The following is a 19197-nucleotide window of genomic DNA, read 5'->3' on the forward strand; positions in this document are numbered from 1 at the left end:
ACTGGGGGTGTGGAGGGGGGATGGGAGTCACAGATGTCAAAGGAGGTCAGTCTGCAGGCAAACTGTGTCTGCCCTCTCACCAGGACGCGAGGGGGGGTGTCCTGGGCCCCCCTTTGTGACGTGGGCGCCCCAGAGCTCCACACTTTGTAAGTCCTGAAGCCAGATCAAAGTAGGTGGCCCCTGCAATGGGGGAAGAGGGCCCCATGGCTGAGGGGGCCCGGCCCAGAGGGGAATCCCAAGGCGCAGAAATTACGATCCAGATTCAGCAGCCAACAGAGAGAAAGCCGAGGACACCAGCCAGGCGGGGACCACACTCAGTGCTCAAGGTGTCCCAGCTACTGCTCAGGGCCATCGCTGGCCACCGGAGGCTGACTCTGGCAGAGCTCAAGAAAGAGCTGGGAAATGCTGGCTACGAAGTGCGCCGGAAGATCAACCGCCATGACGGGTCTGAGAGGGGTACGCTTCTGCGGGTCAGTGGTAGCAATGCCGCAGGTTACTTCAGGGTCTGGAAGGTTACAAAACCGAGGAGAAAAGTGGGACAGTCCGGGCTGGTGCTGGGCCGCTGCTCTTCAAGGAAGACCCTGCTCCAATCCCGATCTCGAGCCCCGAGACCACGCAGACCCCGCAGACCCCGCTCGCGTCGCAAGGCGGCCAAGAAGGCCAGAGAATTCTGGAGACACAAGTCTAGGACTTTGAAGGCAAAGTCCAGGATAACCAGATCAATGGTCAGGACAAGAGTCAGGTCAAGGGCCAGGTCAAGGGCAAGGTCAAGGTCAAGGGCAAGGTCCAGAGTTATGGACAACGTGTGTGCCAGGGCCCAGGAACAGGCTTGTGCCAGGGGCAAGGAACAGACTTGTGCCAGGACCAGGACAAAGGAGTGTGTCCAGGACCGGGAGCAGGAGTGCACCAACACCATAGAAGAGGCACATATGGAAACCAGGATGCAAACCAGGGCCAGGGCAATGGACAACATCAGAGCAGGACCTTCAAGAGAAGACGGCAGGTCTCGATCTAAAAATGAGAGCCTGCCAAACTCGAAATCCAGAGACAAGAAGAGGCAGGAACCTGAGAGGGTGGTAAAACGAACCATGCAGAAACCAGCTGTGGCTATAGTTAACAGTGTTTCCAGCCTACAAGGAAAAGCACGCACCAAGGCTGCTGCAAAAAGCGACAGTCCTGGGTGCTCGAGGAATCCTTAATGCTGAAGCTGTTTTCTGGGCGCTGTTTCCTTTCCAGACAGGCTCCAAGGAGAGTAACTCTCTTTCATTGAAGCTGTTTACAAGACCTTCCTGTGTCTGTGTTTCCTCTTGCTCGCCACTGGAAGGGAAAAGGGTGGGTGTTGAGGTGAGATCTATAGCAGGGGCTTGGAAGGGGAGGGGAGCGGGAATTGAGACTCTGCTATTCCCACGGGACCTTTCATAAAGAAAGGAATAGGAAGAGGGAAATCACCAGGGCTACACAAGAATGCCCGCCAGGAACACCATCAAATCCTCAATGAGTCTTTGAGAGGAGGGCAAGAGAAGAATAACCTCTGAATGCCCTACTAATTCAGACATGGTCTTAAAATTAATTTTAGTGTATGTAAAACTTGATTATAGTGAATTTGTAGCTTTTTATCCTGAATTACAGTATTTTATATGCAGTATATAAAATCTTGGATGTGAATGCAAGGCTAAATGAGGTCGTGGGTTAAAGCACTCAGCATGGGGTGTGGCACAGTGTAGGCATTCGGGACAAGTGTTAAATGTGTGTAAGTGGTTCCCAATGGGGTGCTGGTGTCCACAGAGCAGGACCAGATGGGGACTTAGAACACTCAGGGTTCCAGTCAGAGCTCGGCTCTTCTTTCGCCTAAGCACCTGTGGTCTTGAACTGTTTCTTTGTAAAATGTTGGGATTGTCACACAATGTCAGGAAAAAAAAAGGGACTAAACCTCATAGTGAGGACTGGATGTGGGGAAATTCAGCAGAGGGATTTGAGAGCTGGGAAAGTGTGAATCTCAGAGGGGAACTGCTAGTATTGACAACACGCTTATGAGAAGTGCAGGCAAGAAGGCGGCCAGAAAAGGAGCACTTGCTCGTGCACTTGTCTAGAACAAGTCTACTTTGGGCGCATGAGCCTAGAGTGAGCACAGTATGGTTTAGCTCCGCATGCGAGGGTGACGGGTAGCAGGAGCCATTCTCTTGCCACAGCTGCATCTCTAACTTCCTGGATAGGGAAGGCGTTAGGACACAGACCGTCTGCCTCCAAGTGAAGCCAAATAAGTGAGAGAATGGATGCTGCTGGGGGTGTTTTTTATTCTTGAAAAAAAGGTCATGATGGACATGGGCACTTTTCCCAGCTGTACAGCTGGCCATGTTTTCCCCCAGGAGAAACTTCATCTTCCACAGGGGAAATTTCAATCAGTATGCGTTCACGTTATGTATAGGAAAGCATGCTCCTGTGAACTTCCTTTCGTGCACAGGAATGAGCATGTTATTTTCACCAAAGCCAATCAGAAAAGCCCTGGCCGTGTGTCTCCCGTGGATGTGATCTGAAGTGTGAACCCCCACATCTGCAGTTCTGAGCACTTGAATGTGAGTGGCCGAGTGAAGCAACGGGAGTGATAATAGGGTCGGTCTGGAGACAGGAACATTGTCTACTGGACACACAACAAAACCAAATGCCCTTATGGCTGGAGGTTACGGCATACCTTGCTACTCCTGGGTTTAACCCCAAATACAATGGCCTAGAATTATTTCTACCTAAAACAAGCTGTTAATGACTCTGGTCACTCATCTATTTTTCCTAGAAAACACTACACTTCTATTATTACTGTTTAAGCAAAATTCCATTCAGTACAACTTAATCAACCTTATATTACCTTGATTAGAATCAGTAGCAAATAGGCGATCCAAACCCTGAGCCTGTCTGGACGAAGATGATTATTCCATTTATTTTCATTGATAAACTCTGGAGTAACTGTTTTGGGGAAATACAGGAACTCATGAACTCAATTCAGGTTGCCCAGCTCATTGGGCTATCTGAGTGCTCTCCCAAAGGACTTCCTCCAAATAGCTAATTGTATTCCTCACATCCAGTCAATAATGCAAGACTCTGGGTCCTATACTGAGAACACTAAAATGAATAAGTCACAATACCCACCTTTTAATGTACATTGCATGGGAAGTTTTGGTTCTTTTAATCAGAGCAAGGAAGTGAATGTCCCTAACCTCAGTTCTTGGCTTTCCTCTTACCTCACCTGTCTAATACAATGATAATCAGATTATTATTGGGAGTAACATTGTAGTGAACATTTATGTGAAACTATTCCTGGGGAGACATGAACAAATATCTGTTTACCCCAGATAAGGAACATGACAGATCAAAGTGAGGCTACAACCTCAGTCCAAATTGGTGAAACAATGAGTTTTATTGGGGCTACAATAATATGGGTGAGAGGTTACTGACAGGAGCAGAAATGACTCAAAGACAGCTGTATCATTCCCAGCCCAGCCTAAGATCACTCACGGCCCTGCATAAGACCACTCATGGCCCTGTGTGAGACCACCGCTTGCTCTCTGACTTCACTCTCTGGTGGCTTTGTTAACTCTTGTGGCAGTCCCGTTTCCTTCTCCCTGTAGACCCTTCCAGATCCTTACTCTCGTGGTCCAAGCCCATTCCTTTCTGCCAGCACCCAATATCTAGAAACACATTCTACCTGGAAGCCCCAGGAACCACACATGGCAGGGACTCAGAAGTACTCCCTACCAGATAACCCATAGTCACCACAGTTTCCTCAGATCCAGAGCAGGTGACAGAACCAAGGAACAGAGCCCTCAACCCAACAAAGGCCAGGTATCAACACCTACAATCACGGATATCCACAAATCTACAAATCCAGATGCCACTGAGAAAGCACACCCACACCACCCTAAACTATAAGCCTCCGCCAGAGCCCAGCAACCCTCCTACAGTAGGCCCTGAGACAAGACAGTTGAAGCCAAGCCAAGCCTTCAAATAACTCTCATGAATATGCTTAAGAACTGCAAAGAGGAGATCAATCAACCCCTTAATAAAGGCTGTGAAAGCATAAACAGTGGAAGGAAGTGAATGAAACAGTTCAGTGTCTGAAATTAGAAATAATCACTAAAGAAAACCAAATTGAGGTAAAACTGGAGATTAAAGTTTTAGGAGCTGAAACAAAATCTGTCTCCCCAACAGAGTGTGAGACTTATGTCTTAGGGTTTCTGTTGCTGTGAAGAGACCTCATGACCATGGCAACTCTTATAAAGAAGAAATTACTGGGGTGTCTTCATCATGATGGGACATGGCAGAATGCATGCAGACATGGTGCTGGAGGAGCTGAGAGACTTTCGTCTTGATAATATGCATAACAGGAAGTTGTCTGAGATACTGGGCATGTCTTGAGCATATATGAGACTTCAAAGCCCACCTCCACTGTGACACATTTCCTCCAACAAGGCCACACCTACTTCAACAAAGACACACCTCCTGTTAGTTCCACTTCCTATGAGCTTATGGGGGCAACAGCATTCAAATGTCAAATCAAAAAATAAATAAATAAATAAATAAATAAACCAAGCACAAAGCATTCAGGAAATCTGAGACACTATGAAAAGACTAAATCTAAGAATAACAGGAATTGAGGTCAGGGCACAGAAAATATGTTCAACAAAATCAATGAAGAAAATTTCTCTGACCTAAAGGAGAAAATCCCAACCAAGGTATAAGAAGCATAATTAGCACCAAAAAGCCGACCAGAAAAGAAATTCCCACAACATATAATCAGAACACTAACCACACAGGAGAAAGAAAATTTAAAAGCTTCGAGAGAACACCCAAGAAAACACAGGAGTAAATAATCCCATGACAGCAAATCAAAAGACCAGGAAAGGGAACCCCACACCATAACAAGAAAGTGACAGGAGTCAGGAAACACTGCTCCTTGAGAACTCCCAGTGCAGATGGTCTCAGTTCCTCAACAGGAAAGACACAGACTCACAGGCTGGGTTATGTAAAGCTATAATCGAGAACGGTGTGTATCATTCTTTTTCCTGTTTGTGTTCACAGGCCAATTTTGTGTTTCAGTAATTATAGCTCTATTTGTTGTTTGTTTTATTTTTTTGTGACCTCTTTGCTGTGTTCATTCCTCTCTTCAATCTGCAGTATTCATGTATTCTCTGCAGGTCAGAAAGAATGTGTGTGTGTGTGCACATGTTTCTCATAAAATGTTTTTCTTTATGCTTCAACCAAGGCAATGTACTCCAAGTTCTAAAATCAAACCACAAATGCCAACCCAGACCGCTTTACCTGTGTGTATTTGGTGTTTTCACTAAGCTTTCTTCTCTGGTCTGGTCTATTAGGTGTTCTGTGTATCTTTGGCATCTACACCATTGTGTCTTTCTATAATCTACTTCCTTATATTGTCTCTGTGTTGGTGAAGGTTTCATGTCCAGAACCCAGTTCCACATCATTTCAATGTTAAGGGTCTCAAATTAGCAAATTTCTCCTCCTCTCACCTCTGGGGAACTCCAACATGGCAAGCTACCTGCTTGAGCTGACTCTCAATAAAGCCAAAACCAGGATCCCAGAAACATGAAAACTGGAAGTCTGTGGACTTAATATAGGGACAACATACCAAGATCAAAAGCAGAGAATTTAAAACCTGAGGTGGTGTGAGCATGAAAGCTTGGACGGAGTAGACAGCATGTCAGAATTTCAAGTATTTGTTGAAGCTAGTTGCAGACAGGGGCGCGCCCCCAATGAATTCAGAATCACAATGGCTGTCCTTTCTTTTTCTCAATTCCCTAATTTCTATCTGTGTTGTTTTTTCCCCCGTATGGTGGAAAAGACCAGATTTGTTAAAAAGTTTTTCTCAAGTGGTTGAGGGGAAGTGAGAGCGAAGACAAGGAGACAATCAGCCTGAGAAATCCTCAGAGACATCTGAAGCACCACTCTTAAGAGGGGTCCCCTAGGCTTCTTTCTATTGCATGGAGTCCCTACAGCCCTGTGCTACACTCACGAGGTAAAGAGGTTCTGCCTGCAGGCCCAGGGGCTTGTTCTCGACAGATCAGTGGGTCAGTCATCAGCCTCTATGGCCCTTGTCCCGTCCAGTTCAAAGCAACCCCAGAGCCAGCTTTCTCTGTGTCTTAACTCCACCTGTACACCTTCAAGCTTCCTTTAGCTTCCCCTAAATACCTAGCTTCTGTGAACTTGCCTTGAGGTCAGTTGGAGGAGGTCATCACCACCTGGGGCTCCATACTCCAGGCCCTTGCAGAGTGGCCCTGAGACTGGGTGGAGAATTGGGGAGGGGAGTGTCCAAGGTCTGTCTTCATTTAAGGGCCCCACCCTCTCCATGCAGCACTGCAGCGCCCTCTAGAGCTGGTCACTGACCCAGCAAAATTGGGAGCTGGGCAAGGTGAGGGGGCTTGTTTCTGAGGCTGGATTTGGAGGGGCAACTGGAAGCTGGTGCAGATTGAGGCACAACCTGCCCTTCACCCCACCAATTCACCCATTTGCAATACTCTGTCATGGCCTTGAAAAGTCTGGAGAGATGAACAGGGAATAGAAATTTAGAATACAGCTATTTAGATCATCTTTGTAGGGCTTCCTGCCTACCCCAGTTGAGCCAAGAATTTAGGGGAAGGAATGGAAAGAACGGGTTGACCTCAATGTGGGAGAGTTAAAGATGAAACTCGGCAGTGGACAGAGGAACAGATGGGATCACGATGAGGTGGAATTAGCCAGAAACTTGAGAGAGAAACTAGGTTCTCAGAGACAGAAATAGGGCAGAATAAGATACCTTTGGAAAGGGGTGAGATTGCTCAAAACTCAGATAAAAGTGAGGAAGGAACAGGAAGTGTGTCGCTTGTGGAGAAGCAGAAGTGGTGGAAAGAAAGAGGGGCAGCGCGTGAGGTGTGGACTCAAGCGGTTGTTTTGTTTGGAGTGTAAAATAATGAGATATTGAAATCTCCAGTCCCAGTCGATTACAGGAACTTGACGTTTCAGATATCGGTGGCCAATGCTAGTTCTTCGGGGACAAGGAAAGAAAGTAGGGGACAGGACCCAGGATGGGCCTCTTGAGTCCGATGTTCCAGTTGGAGGGTGAAGCAGCATCGTTGCTTGGATGAAATCTGAATCTCCAGCCAGTGGTCCTCAATTCTGGAGGGCATGCTTTAAAAAACATCATTGGGGTCAAAGACCACACTTTCAGAAGCACAGTGTGGTAGAGCACACAAGGAAAGATGGGATTTTGTCAGCTCAGTTTCACCCAGCCCTGTTCAGTGTGATTGGCTGAAGAGGGACAGAAGGAACCTCAAGGTCTGGGGCAGGGCTCACGCTGCCCTTGGTGGAGACAGGAAACAGTGGTTTCCTTGTAGGAGTGTTGGGAAGGGAGAAGCTTTGTCCCAAACATGGCCCCCATACCTCCCCTGAAAGCATAGCATCTCTCTAAAATACAAACCACCTTGAGAAAGCAATACCCTCTGGGCTACTGTGTGCTGTGTAATGGTTCTCTCGGAGATAGAAAGGGGCGGATAACCAGAATAGTGAAGACATACCGCAAACGGGTATGCACAATGGGCTCCTCCCAATAGACCACCCTATTTACAATTTTCTAGAGAGAACACTGGTACATTTTATTTAAAGGGGCCAGTGCAGGGCTCCGGAAAGGTGACAACATTTAAGAGCACTTGTTGCTCTTGCAGAGCACAGGGATTCCATTCCCAGCACCCACACAGTGGATCACAATCGTCCATAATGACAGTTCTGGGAGATCCATTACCCATGTCTGACCTCCGAGGGCATCAGACACACGTAGAGCATATACGTCCATTCGGGCAAAACACTCATACACACAAAACATTAAAAAGTTAAAGGGATAGTGTGGTTATGAGGTACAGAGTTGAGAAGGTGAAAGGTTGAAGCTGTGGAAAGTTTCCTATGTGTGGGTGGGGGAAACAGACCTATTCATTCATTTAATGGCTGTTGTTTGTTTTATTATTTGTCCAAAGATGGTGGTATTGGACCGAGGTAGACCAGATGAGGGAATGAGCCAAAGGGCTGTTCCTTTTGCACAAAGCCCATGGACTCTACTTGCCTGTCAGTGGGGTGCTCTACGTGCACCTGCACTTTGGGGGCTCCTCTTCCTATCCCTGTGATGACTACGAGAGAGAAAAGGCTGGAGGTGACGTGTGGTTATCACCAGGCATAATTTGATAGGACGGAAGGTAACTCCCGCATGCCCTTAAAGCCAGCTGTGCGAGCTGAGCTGTGAGTGTGCCCGTGTCTCTCAGGACAGAGGATGGTGTAAGCAGACCCAGTAGTGTAGACCCGGCCCTGTCCTCATCTCTCGACTCCTCTAGGATTTTAATCCTTAGAATATGTCCCGAATCTTGACTTGTACTTCTTGACGCAGGCATCTATACAACAACCACGAGTCAGGCAGGAATAAATTACTTCTAGTTTTTTAGACAGAATCTCATTACATATCCATTGCCAACCCAGAAGTTAGGGATCCATCTGCTTCTGCCTCCCAAGCGCTGGTATTACAGGTGTGAGATACCACAATGAGCCTTTGAAATGTGTTCTCTTACAGAGGGCATTGCCCAGAACTGACTTAAGGTGGGGATTTTTCTCCTTCTCAACACTGACTCCAAACTGACCTTGTTCCTGGGGCCTAGGGTAAGGTCTGCTCGCAAAGGGCTGTCTGCTTTTGCTGAATTCATCAGAACACAAGACAAATGCATTCTGGCTCCAGAAGGAAGGCTAGTCTCAGCAGCAGGCGGGAGTTGGTGTGAGGATACTTAAGTAACAAGGATGTCCAGTCAGCAAAATGACTCTATTTCAATTCCTCTTGAGCCCAGGGTCCAAGAGCTCTGTCTGATTCACCCAGATATTTCTGAGCAGAACCCGCATCAACTAGATTGCTGCAAACCACTTCCTCCTGCTTCTCTGGCTAATTCCAACTGTGTTCGAGAAACGGATATCTTAGGGGAAACAAAAACAGTATGAAAACCTTGAAGAGAAAAATACCCACTTTTACGTACTTTGCTCTTTTCTTCCCCAACTCCAAACTTCTCTTATATAGAAGATAAATTGTACGTTATAAAACTGGTTGGATTGTAAGATTAATACCACCACCAAAATGAAAAACAGTGGCCGACTCATGAGCCAACAACGTGAGAGCATTGGTAGGAGCTGTTGTGCAGGCGGCTAACTTAGAGTCAAGAGTCTCAGTGTAAAGTCATTCCCAGAACACAGAGGAGCCCTCTCAGAGAGCTCTTTTACCCTCACCAGCTGCCAGGCCAAGCTACAGCCTTTTCCCTTAAAGTTCCTTTTCCTGGGGAATGAGATGCTTGACAACAGTTCTTCCCTTTGAAGAAGCTAAGAAAATCCAACAAGAACGATGGGAGTGACTTCCGGTGCTGCCTTTCCTCTCCGAATCTCTAGCACTTAAAACAAGACAAAACTGCACTGAACACGACCCGCTGGCACCTTGCTTGAAGTCAACAAAAAATAGTCTCTTTCCATCTATGTGGGAAAAAATAATTTTCATCACAGAGATTCGGGCATAGATATACAAATCCACAAACGTCTACATCCCAAGAATACCGGGGGAAACTTTGTTCACAACTTTAAACCACCATTGCACCGTTCTACTGAGAATCCCTTTACCAAACAAAACCAGAAACACATACTGTCCCCACTAGTCTTACCCTAGAACTCAATCCTAGAAAACCTAGCGCGTTTAGTCTGCCCTGAGCATGCTCTCCACAAAGACCCTTCACAGGTACACACAGACACCAAATACAAAGGGAAGGCTCTTGAGGGAAATAGTGTTTTCTTCGGCGTGGGCCTGGACTACTTGGGGTGTAAGGTCCATCCTTTAGCTTTGTAACCTGATCCTTAGACGTGTGTGTGTGTGTGTGTGTGTGTGTGAGAGAGAGAGAGAGAGAGAGAGAGAGAGAGAGAGAATAGGGAGTGAAAGGCCACTCTATGTTTTTCAGAGGTAAGGGTGAGAGGCACATGTAATGTTGGGGAAGGATGATAGACCTATACAATAATGCCTGGCCCCCATGCTTTCATAGATAAAGATGGGGGTCTGAGTGCCTGGTCATGTTTCTTTCTTGTTTCCGCGTTGCCTTTTAACCCAGTGATGACAGAAATATGTTTCACAGGGTCACCTGTTCTGTGGGAATCTGAAATAGATAGTGAGGCCAAATACTCTTAGGAAACATTGCATTAATAGACACTAATTTGACTGCAGTAGTTCTCAGGGCCCTTGATATACTGGCATGGCCCCTTTCACTTTATATCCCCTTATCAAAGGGGATATAAAATAGTCGGCACATAGGGTGATGTATGAAATCTAGACTCCAATATAGACTCCAACCAATGAGAACGAACCTCACCCATCACTACTGGTTCCACTGTTTTCTTGGCAGCAGGTTCAAGCTGAACAATCACACACAGATTTTGCACTGTTTCCCAAAATTTTGCCCATAGAACTCCGCTTTTGTTTGAACTGGTAAGAAATGCTCTGGCCATCAGGGTCCAGGAGAGGGGCAGCTCTGGCAGTGCCTGCTGATAGCACCGACCGAGAGGTTTGACCATAGCTACAGAAGGGACAGATTTCAAAAGGCAGATGTCCCTCTGTCCCAGCTGCTCCCAGGACTCTGTCCCTGGTGGGTCAGCAGGTGCCTGTCCAGGTGGTGCTTGCGGCCAAAGCTCTTCTCACAGCGAGGGCAATGGAAGGGCTTCTCCCCAGTATGGGTCAGCCAGTGTCTGACGAGGTGGTGCCTTCGGCCAAAGCTCTTTCCACATTCAGTGCACACATGGCACTTTGGCACTGGTGGGGCAAGCGGCTGTTTCCCAGCCCCGGGACTCTCTCCGATCTCTTGGCCCTTGTAGGACTTGCCCTCCGCGTGTACTCTCTGGTGGCTGGCCAGATGGGAGTTGCATCGAAAATTCTTGCCACACTCAGAACACCTGCTTGGCTTGTCACGTAGATGGGTTTTCTGGTGCCTAATCAGGTGATGCCTTCGCCCGAAGCTTTTCTCACACTTGAGGCAGCTGTAGGGCCTCTCCCCAGTGTGTGTTTGCTGATGTCTGGCGAGATGGGAGCCCCACACAAACCGTTTCCCACACTGAGGGCATGTATGCGGTTTTAAGAGAGAGTCCATCTCAGCACTACCCAGAAGGCTTGAGAAGCTGTCTTCCCGAAGAAAGGGTGGGCTTAGGAGCATCTCTCTGGGGCCCCTAGACATGGACTCCCAGCTCTGAGCCTGCCCTGGATTCCAGTGAACAGTGTCTTCAGATACACTGGATAACATCCTGGGAGGTTCCGCCTCGAGTTCAGGAGTGTCGCCTTCATGTTCGCTCCCATCTCCTATGGGGAAGGAAGAATAGCCCTCTTAGGAGAGTCCGAAGATGCTATCCCAGTACTCAGTCCCAGGGAAAGTTGTATGGTGCCAAATGTTATCCCAGGGGGGCTGGAAGAGCACGTGTGAAATCACAAGGTTGTGCAATAGCTACAGGGATGTTCAACAGCCTAGTCTTGATGAGAAATGAGTTAAGTTTTCATCTGAGATTCTTTACCTTCTAAATCTTCATTTCGTTCATAAAACAGGAATGCCCCCTCGGTGTGTGTGTGTGTGTGCATGTGTCTTTCTCTCTCCCAGTAAGACTAGAATCCTTCTTTCCAGGATAATTATATCCACTCTTGGTATGCACTCAGTAAGTGATAAATACTCTCACTATTATTTTTCTACCAACATTATGTATTTACTACTGTTCATCGCTACCAGCCCCATCTTCACACCTCCATCTAGACAGAGAGGGAAGGAATGAGGTGCAGTCGTCGCTGGTTAAGTCACCAGCTGTCAGCATCAGTAGATCCATTTAGAAGACATCTATCTCTGTAGTGACTTGGACGCTGACCTACAGCATCAATGACAACTCTTATCAGATTACTATTATGTTTTGATGCTCTCCTGCAATCACGTGTTAGCATATCTAGCTGTAATAACTTAGAAACAAGGTCTCACAGGTATGACCTATGATTCAAGCCCACACAGCCTGACTTCAGGGTCTGCCTTGCATGCCTTCTGCACCCCAGCCTTGCTTTTGGAAATATAAGAACTCTGAGCTTTTTGGTTAGCAACACCGTAAAGACGACACCACAAGAGAGTGTTTCTGGGTTCTCACCTGTATATGTGACCTTCAGGATATCTCTCCCTTCTATGTCCTGGGTGTCAGGTACCCACTGTTCTTCTCCTCCATCTGACTGAGAAAGCATGTCCAGTTTGGGAATCGGAAACCCTGCCCACAAGAAAAGGAAACAGACGCACACCAGCTTACTTCAACAGCAATTCTATATTAATGAACAAAACCGTTCCCTAGATTCCTCCTCGGGATGCCAGGATGGAAGAGTTGGACACAAGCCTCCAGTCACTTCTGTCAATCCCTCTTTCTTTTTCTAGAAAACCACAAGCTCTTTCCTAAGGAACCAGTTCTCTTCCAGTCACCTCCTCCCGGGCCATGTCCTTCTGGCCACGACTGTACCTCAGATCCACTGCCAGTCCCACTGCAGTACCCTTGCCTTCCCATGGGGGCGCTCCAGGTCCCAGGGATCTAGCTCCAGGTGTCCCTGTCTCTGCTCTCTAAGAAGTCTCAAATTCCCAACCAAGATGAGCTTCAATTTTTCCCTCCATAATTTGCCATTATGTACAAAAAGATCCCTTGCTTCAACTCTTTAAGGCTTATCTCCAACATTCTTTCTTTAGTGGAAGTCTACCTAGACAGAGTCCTTGCCAAGGAAAGCCCCCCTAGGCAGGTACTATCCAACAGCCCTCAGACAGGTGGTCGCACCCTCCCAGGAGAGCCTTTCAGGAAGCAGAATGTCCTGCTTACTCAGAGAGACGACAATCCCACAGTTTTCCTGCATGACATATTCTCCATAAAAGTCTGTCTGCGAGGGATCCAGGCTCCGCCACTCCTCCTGGGAGAAGCACAATGACACATCCTTGATGGTTACCAGTCCCTGAAACAAACACAGAGGTTGTCTGTCAGCAGTTGCTCTGATCGAAAGTACGATCTTACTATGAAGGGCTGAGATAGTCCAGGAAGGAGGGCGAGAGAGGACCCAGCTAGAGAACTGCCAACAACAGGTCAGTAGGCAAGACCCATAGCTTTGATAAAGAGAAAAAGAGTAAAGAAATGAGATCAAGGAGTAAGTGAGGATCATGTCACTAGACGAGGTTCCCGTGTGAGACCGTGAGAAGTCAGAGCCGTGACAAAGGCATCGCTCCCTCTTTAACTATAGGAGTCTACTAAGTCTCCTCTTACCTCCTCATCCTTTCTCGCAGACTGTACCACAGCCTCCTTCCTCCACTCGACCTTCCCTTCTCTGTCAACACAACATGACATGAACAAAACACGCTGGCTCCCCTGGTATGCTATGCTGTCCCATCAGGTGCTACGGTACAGTGGGTAAGCCCAAAATCTGGAGCCAAATGACTGTTAGCTCTACTGCGTCTTAGTGGTATCCGAACGCCTCCATCTCTCTCTGCCATTTATTGGTCTTGCAATAAAATGGGATAATTGCGTGGCTCTCAGATTACACAGCACGTACAAGGTGCACAGGAAAGAATGTGTGTGATAAGCTTTCTGCACATGTTGCTATTAGCGATGCTGCTCTCTTTCCTGGCCAGTCTCTACACTTGTGCTCTCTTCCTGCTTCTTCCTTCTCTTCTCTTTCCTAAAAGCTGTACGATCTACACACCCCTGTCTGCTTTGTGCTTTCCAAACTTTCCCCAGACCCTCTCTTCTCACTTCTTCCAGGATTTTTTCTTTTTTATAATTTTATTTTTTGAGGTAAGGGCTCACCATGCTACACAGACTGGCCCAAAATTCTTGGGCTTGGGCAACACTTGTGCCTCAGTCTCCCTAGTGACTGGAATTACCATTGGGCACCATCATACCTGATTATAGATTTTCTTCCCCAAAGAAGCCAATTAGTTATTCTGAACTCCCTACCCCATCCCACAGATAACATTAAAAACCAATCTACATCCCTTAGAAACAGAATCTATTCGGCCATAAGCATACCATTAGTGTTCATGGGAACTAACGAGCCAATGGGATGATGCCAAAGCTATAGAAAGGCAACAGCAGTGACCTTAGGATAGGATGGGGCAAGGGAAGAACTCACCTGGGATCCAGCTGCAAGAAGTGCGGCTGCCATTTCCCAGTCTGCAGTGTCGCCCTCCTGGGGAACTGCAGGAGCCCAGGGAGCAGACTGAGCTGATAAGGGGAGAGAGGAGCTGTTAGATATAAAAAACCCATCTGTCCCAGCATGCATTGGGGCCCATTTACCTTCTCAATCTAAGCTCCCTAGTAAAAACTCAAATGTATACATTTAAATGTAGGGGTCTTCACTCAACATGTTCTGTAAGGATTTAATGACATTGAACTGGAATAGTCATGCATGAATGGATTCTTATCAAGTATCCTACATATTATTGACCATGCTCTACAATAATCATGAGTCTCTAGCACTTCCTGTGTCTCCCACATCCAATACCATTAACTACGCACTTGCATGTAGGAGGAATGACTACGGGAGAAACAGAAGAAGCCCATTGGCACAGTTAGGGAAATGCAGGGCCCCACTGTGTACTGGACAGCAGGGTCCAGGAAAAAACAGGCTGGATCTGGTATTAGGTGTGTCCTTCAGTCGATGGCCCTTAGAGTTAACTGTTGCTTGAGATGTAGCCCAGGCTGGCCTGGAACTGGTGGCAATCCTCCTACCTTAGCCTCCAAGTAATGAGATAACAAGTGTGAGCAACTGCATCCAGCCAGGTCGGGAATTTCTAACACTACTTTTTGAGCAGAGGCTAGAAGACTTGTAGTGCTTCCAAAGCACCCTGCGTGTCCTCACACTTCTCCTGAAGGGACAGTGGCTCCTCTTCAAGGTCACAGTGAAGGTGCTCCAGCGGCCCTGGTGCTGCTCTCCATGGGCCCTCTTCCTGGTTTCCTCTCTCCATCTGGGGCTGTGCTCCATCCAGATGCACATTTGTTGACTCCCATCCTGCTCCCAGGGCTGCAGGCTGTTCAGAAAGCATTTCTGCAGCAAGCACAGACCGTGACCTGGAACACGCCAAAAGCAGCTAAAGAAGAGGGGAAGGGCATGCCAAAGGCCATTCCAGAGAAGACTGAGGATGACAGTGAGAGGGGCCCAGCAGGAGACAAACTCGCAAAGCATGATGTTGAGTCAAAACTTTTCTAGAGGAACTAAGGAACTGTTCCACACAGTCAAGGCGCTGTCACTTTAGAGACCTCGTGCTATAAAGAGTACATCCCTGAGGACCGCAAAAACTTCACTTAAAAATAAAAGAACAATCCCGAAAACCCAGAGGCTATCTGTTACATTTCTACCATCCAAAGTGCAGTGGATGTGGGGAAATGCAGGAAGCAATGCATTCAACAAAGATGGGAGTGAGCAGACCCAGATGCCACAAACTGCAACCTCATCAACTGAGTTAGACGTCCCACCCAGGGGTGTGATCTGTCATCAGCACCTGTTCAGAAAGCATCTCCTGTAAGAAAAGCCTCTGCAAAGGGACATGTGACCTATCACTCATATGTAGGAAATGAACAGTGATACAAGCATAGCAGAAAAACCAGGATCCCGGAGCCTACAGCTGAGGTATAAATACCCAAAACGGCCCTAACTGATGAGAGAAACTGCAGATCAGGGAGGAGCTGAAGTAATTGGAGGAAGTAGAAAAGAACGGAGGTTGGACAAGATATGGAAACCAGGGAAGGTGTGTTATTAACACAAATTTTGGGGGAATCAACAGCCCCATGGTCTGAAATACAAGATACACAGTCACAATGCATTATATACATTTAAGAATGGTATGGAGAAGGCAGGATTTGCTCATTGGAAGAAATTCAAGAAAGGGACCGCACACACCTTCAGTGGAAATGGACACGGTTTTTGCATGTCAAGCACAGAAGGCTGAGCAGTCACACCAGCTGTAAACATCTGAATGTATCAAACAGAAGGAACGGGTTCTGGACCCAAGAAAGAGATTTAGGTTAGTTTTGTTGTTGTTGTTGTTGTTGTTTTGTTTTGTTTTTAAAGAATCAGTCCTACAGAGCATACGATCAAGTTTGCACTCTTCTTTAGACATTTTTAGAACAAGACAGGTCCCATCTGAGAATGACTTTCTGCTCGGCAATCTATTTTTGTGATTCTTATACAATACCCAAATAAACAGGGTCGCCAAAAATCTCCCAAGAACGGGTCAGAATTTTGGTAGCTACTTTGGCTATCACGTGATCATTCAATAACCCAGGAGGTTGGAAAAAGCTACAGCAGACCTCAGGCGGCTTACTTTCTTGTCTGTTTTTCTTTGACAAAAATTTCTAAGCACAGGGTACAGGAAAAACAGTTTTCTCTTTCATCTTTGAAACCCAAAGATCCTCGAGGATGCATCTTGGATTAATACCCAGTTTATGTGGTCTCTCTTTCAGAGACTTCTCATGAGAAAGGAAAAGAGTAAAGCGTACTAAGGGGAAACTTCAATTATAGCTCTCCTCGGAATTTCAGCCCCTGTGTCCGTCTCATTTTTAAATGCACAGGGCACCAATCGCCCTTCTTCTCCATAAGCCGTCCTTGTTTTCTGACTACCTGAACAAGTTCTCAGCACATTCCAAGTCCAGCCCTAGCACCTGGACACCTGCCTCCAACCCATTTCCCTCTCATGTCCTCGGCAGAAAGGTCCTCCCAGGGAAGCCTTTCTGAAGAGCCCACTGGGCCTGCTGGACGACGACAGAAAAACCTTTGAAAATGCTGGCAAAACCCAAGCAAAAGAAGGCGTGGATAACTGTCACCTCCCTGCATTCCCTAAGGAGATCATGGCAGAGCCAGCACCTGAGCTGCAGAATGAACCTGTTTTCTCTCCTTCCTTTCCCTAGTTCAGGATGATCCCAAGCCGGCAAGAGCATAGGTTCTTGGGCTTTCCTTCCTGCTGTCTGCTTATGTACCTGGGAGGCTGGGCATCTGCAGAAAGTTTTTTTTTTTTTTTTTTTTTTTTTTGTAGCGAGTTCTGTTGGGCAGATTGATAGGGCCCTGATATCAAAGAGTGGCCCAAGGGCATAGGGACGTGAGTGGCTCTAGTATCCCCGCCGCGGGTGTGGCATGGCCCGGGCCCGAGCCTGCAGCGAGTAAGGTTTCTTCTCTCCGGGTCACAGCACCCCGGGGAAGGTCAGATTTCAGAAGACTCGGGCGTGGCAAAACCAGAGCGGGCAAAGCCAGGCCAGAAAACAGGTTCCCTCGAGCCGGGGATACAGCAACGTGGGAGAAAGGGTGCCGCGGGCGTCCACGCGAGTGACAGCAGTGAGACCGGGCACATAGCATCGAGGCCACCGTCCCCACTGCCAGGCCGGCTCCCTCCCACTTCTCCCGCCAGCGTCCCGGCCCCACTCACCCCGGCTCGGCCCCTTGGTGCTGCCTCCCGCCTGGCGCGGCCGAGCCCGCGGCCCGCACAGCCAGCGACAGGCGACCGTGGCCAGCGCGGGGCGGGCACAGGAAATCCCGCCGCTTCCGGGGCTCCTTGGTGCGGGCGGGGGTGGGCGCTGGCGGAGAGGACAACTGGACCGGTGGTCGGGTCGTTGTAGCCCCGGGGCGCGCTGCTCCGGGGGTCCCGCCCACAGCCGGTGCCTCCGACCACCTACAGCGCCCGGTTGGTCAAGCGGGCTGGTTCCCTCTGCTTGCCCTCGCGACAGCCAAGGCCGACTAGAGAGAGCACCGAGGACAGTGGACTCCGAAGGAAGCCTTTTGGTTCCACCAAGATGGTGCTGTATGAAGTGGGCTGTGCTGCTGCATGGTCTTCTGATCTGAAGAGACATGGGTTGCCAGCGTGCACACCACATTTAGAAGATTTAATTTTTTTAAAAAATGTAATAATTAAGCTACGTTAGTTAAGTATGTTAATTTCGCACATTACAAATGTAACCTGCGCTACATTTTTTTTTTCTGGGCATTTCCACCTTAAAGCATTAAGAGGAAAGTGACTGGAGAAGACCAGAAAGGCCTACAAAACAGATAATGGTAGAACCAGCTAGTAAATGCCACAATGTTTTATCAAACATTATCAAAATCACTCTGCAAAATCTTACCGCTCGGACTTAGAGAATAAATGACTCAAGGCAGAGTGTATGTGACAGGCATTCCTTTAATAGGCATTAACTCGCTGTTAAATGTCATTCTTTGTAAGTATATGTTGGAAATCAAAGAAAGAACTGTCAGGGGAGGCTTGCGTCAATGGCTATTTGCCTTAAACTATAATGTGATTTGTTTTTAAAAATCTACCCTGAGCTAGGAGTGAAGGCAAGTGATTGTGTCTGGGAGGGAGGTTGGAGACTCAGGAAATCAGCGGAGGAGCAGAAGGGGAGGATACCAGGCTCCCATTCTACCAGCCGCTCACTGGATGTGTGGGCGTGATAGGACCGGAATGTTCAGCCTCAGCCTCCGCACAGGCTCAGGGGTTCTCACTTACACACCATGAGAAGCGCTAATTAGTGTGAACTGACGACATCTCAGTGCCTGGACTGGTAAAGGGAAAGGCCTTTTCATACCGTTTGCAAAGTGCTGTGAGTTGGTCGAGACCAGGAGGAGGAGGTTCGGCTCTGCATTCGTGAAAGGGACCAGGTTTCATCTAGTGTCTCCACGATCTCAATGACAATTCAGCCGCAGCTCTCTTCCCTCGTCTTACCCGTAGACTCGACTATTCTAAGCCCAATTCTGGAAATATTGTACTTAATTTTCCTTGTAGCTGGAATTCATGCATCTGCTTACATGGCAACAACTAAATTTAGGGTGGCTGTGATGTGAAGTGTGGGCAACTCGAAGCTCCTGATGCATGGTGGTAAATTGAACATACCAGAACACCTAAACCAAACTTTACCAGAAAAGCCTGTTTAGGAGAAGCTGGTAAACATCGTAACAGCCAGGATGTTCGTCTTCCCCCTGGAGGTAGGGGCGTTGTGAGATACCATCCTACACCCTAGAAGAAGGAAAGGAAGCAAAGTAGGTTTAAATCTAATGAAGTGGGACACTAATATTTAATGAACATCTGTTTTATGCCAGGACACTATCTTAAACATCACGGGGAATAAACGTTAAGA

The 19197-nt window shown here is 47.6% G+C and overlaps 2 protein-coding genes across 3 annotated transcripts; one reads left to right on the forward strand and one right to left on the reverse strand.

Moving 5' to 3' along the window:
• Positions 1–203: 203 nt before the first annotated feature.
• On the forward strand, positions 204–1199 carry LOC130888409 (testis-specific H1 histone). The gene has a single exon (XM_057791310.1). The coding sequence runs from the start codon at positions 204–206 to the stop codon at positions 1197–1199; it is 996 nt and encodes a 331-aa protein (XP_057647293.1).
• Positions 1200–7669: 6470 nt separating this feature from the next.
• Znf641 (zinc finger protein 641) lies at positions 7670–17597 on the reverse strand. 2 transcript variants are annotated; one of them, XM_057792704.1, is made up of 7 exons: positions 17499–17597; positions 15980–16080; positions 14942–15150; positions 14213–14304; positions 12913–13042; positions 12208–12321; positions 7670–11389 (listed from the first exon to the last, which is right to left on the reverse strand). In XM_057792704.1, the coding sequence occupies exons 3-7, from the start codon at positions 15123–15125 to the stop codon at positions 10635–10637; spliced, it is 1275 nt and encodes a 424-aa protein (XP_057648687.1). In that variant the 5' UTR covers positions 15126–15150; positions 15980–16080; positions 17499–17597; the 3' UTR covers positions 7670–10634. The 2 variants fall into 2 exon arrangements, with proteins under 2 accessions (XP_057648687.1, XP_057648688.1); XM_057792705.1 differs by lacking the exon at positions 15980–16080 and having other exon boundaries at positions 17499–17559.
• Between the last annotated feature and the right edge of the window lie 1600 nt (positions 17598–19197).

This window comes from Chionomys nivalis, chromosome 17 (assembly GCF_950005125.1).
Source record: "Chionomys nivalis chromosome 17, mChiNiv1.1, whole genome shotgun sequence".
NCBI classification, from domain to species: Eukaryota; Metazoa; Chordata; class Mammalia; order Rodentia; family Cricetidae; genus Chionomys; species Chionomys nivalis.

What these genes read in the sequence shown, in the direction of transcription:
- LOC130888409 (XM_057791310.1), top strand. Translation starts at nt 204, where the DNA reads ATGGCTGAGGGGGCCCGGCCCAGAGGGGAATCCCAAGGCGCAGAAATT.
- Znf641 (XM_057792704.1), bottom strand. Translation starts at nt 15,125, where the DNA reads ATGCTTTCTGAACAGCCTGCAGCCCTGGGAGCAGGATGGGAGTCAACA. An exon ending in ACTGTCCCTTCAGGAGAAGT is followed by an intron (nt 14,305 to 14,941) that starts GTGAGGACACGC and finishes TCCCCTTATCAG; the next exon opens with CTCAGTCTGCTCCCTGGGCT. An exon ending in TGGGATTGTCGTCTCTCTGA is followed by an intron (nt 12,322 to 12,912) that starts GTAAGCAGGACA and finishes TCTTGTGGGCAG; the next exon opens with GGTTTCCGATTCCCAAACTG.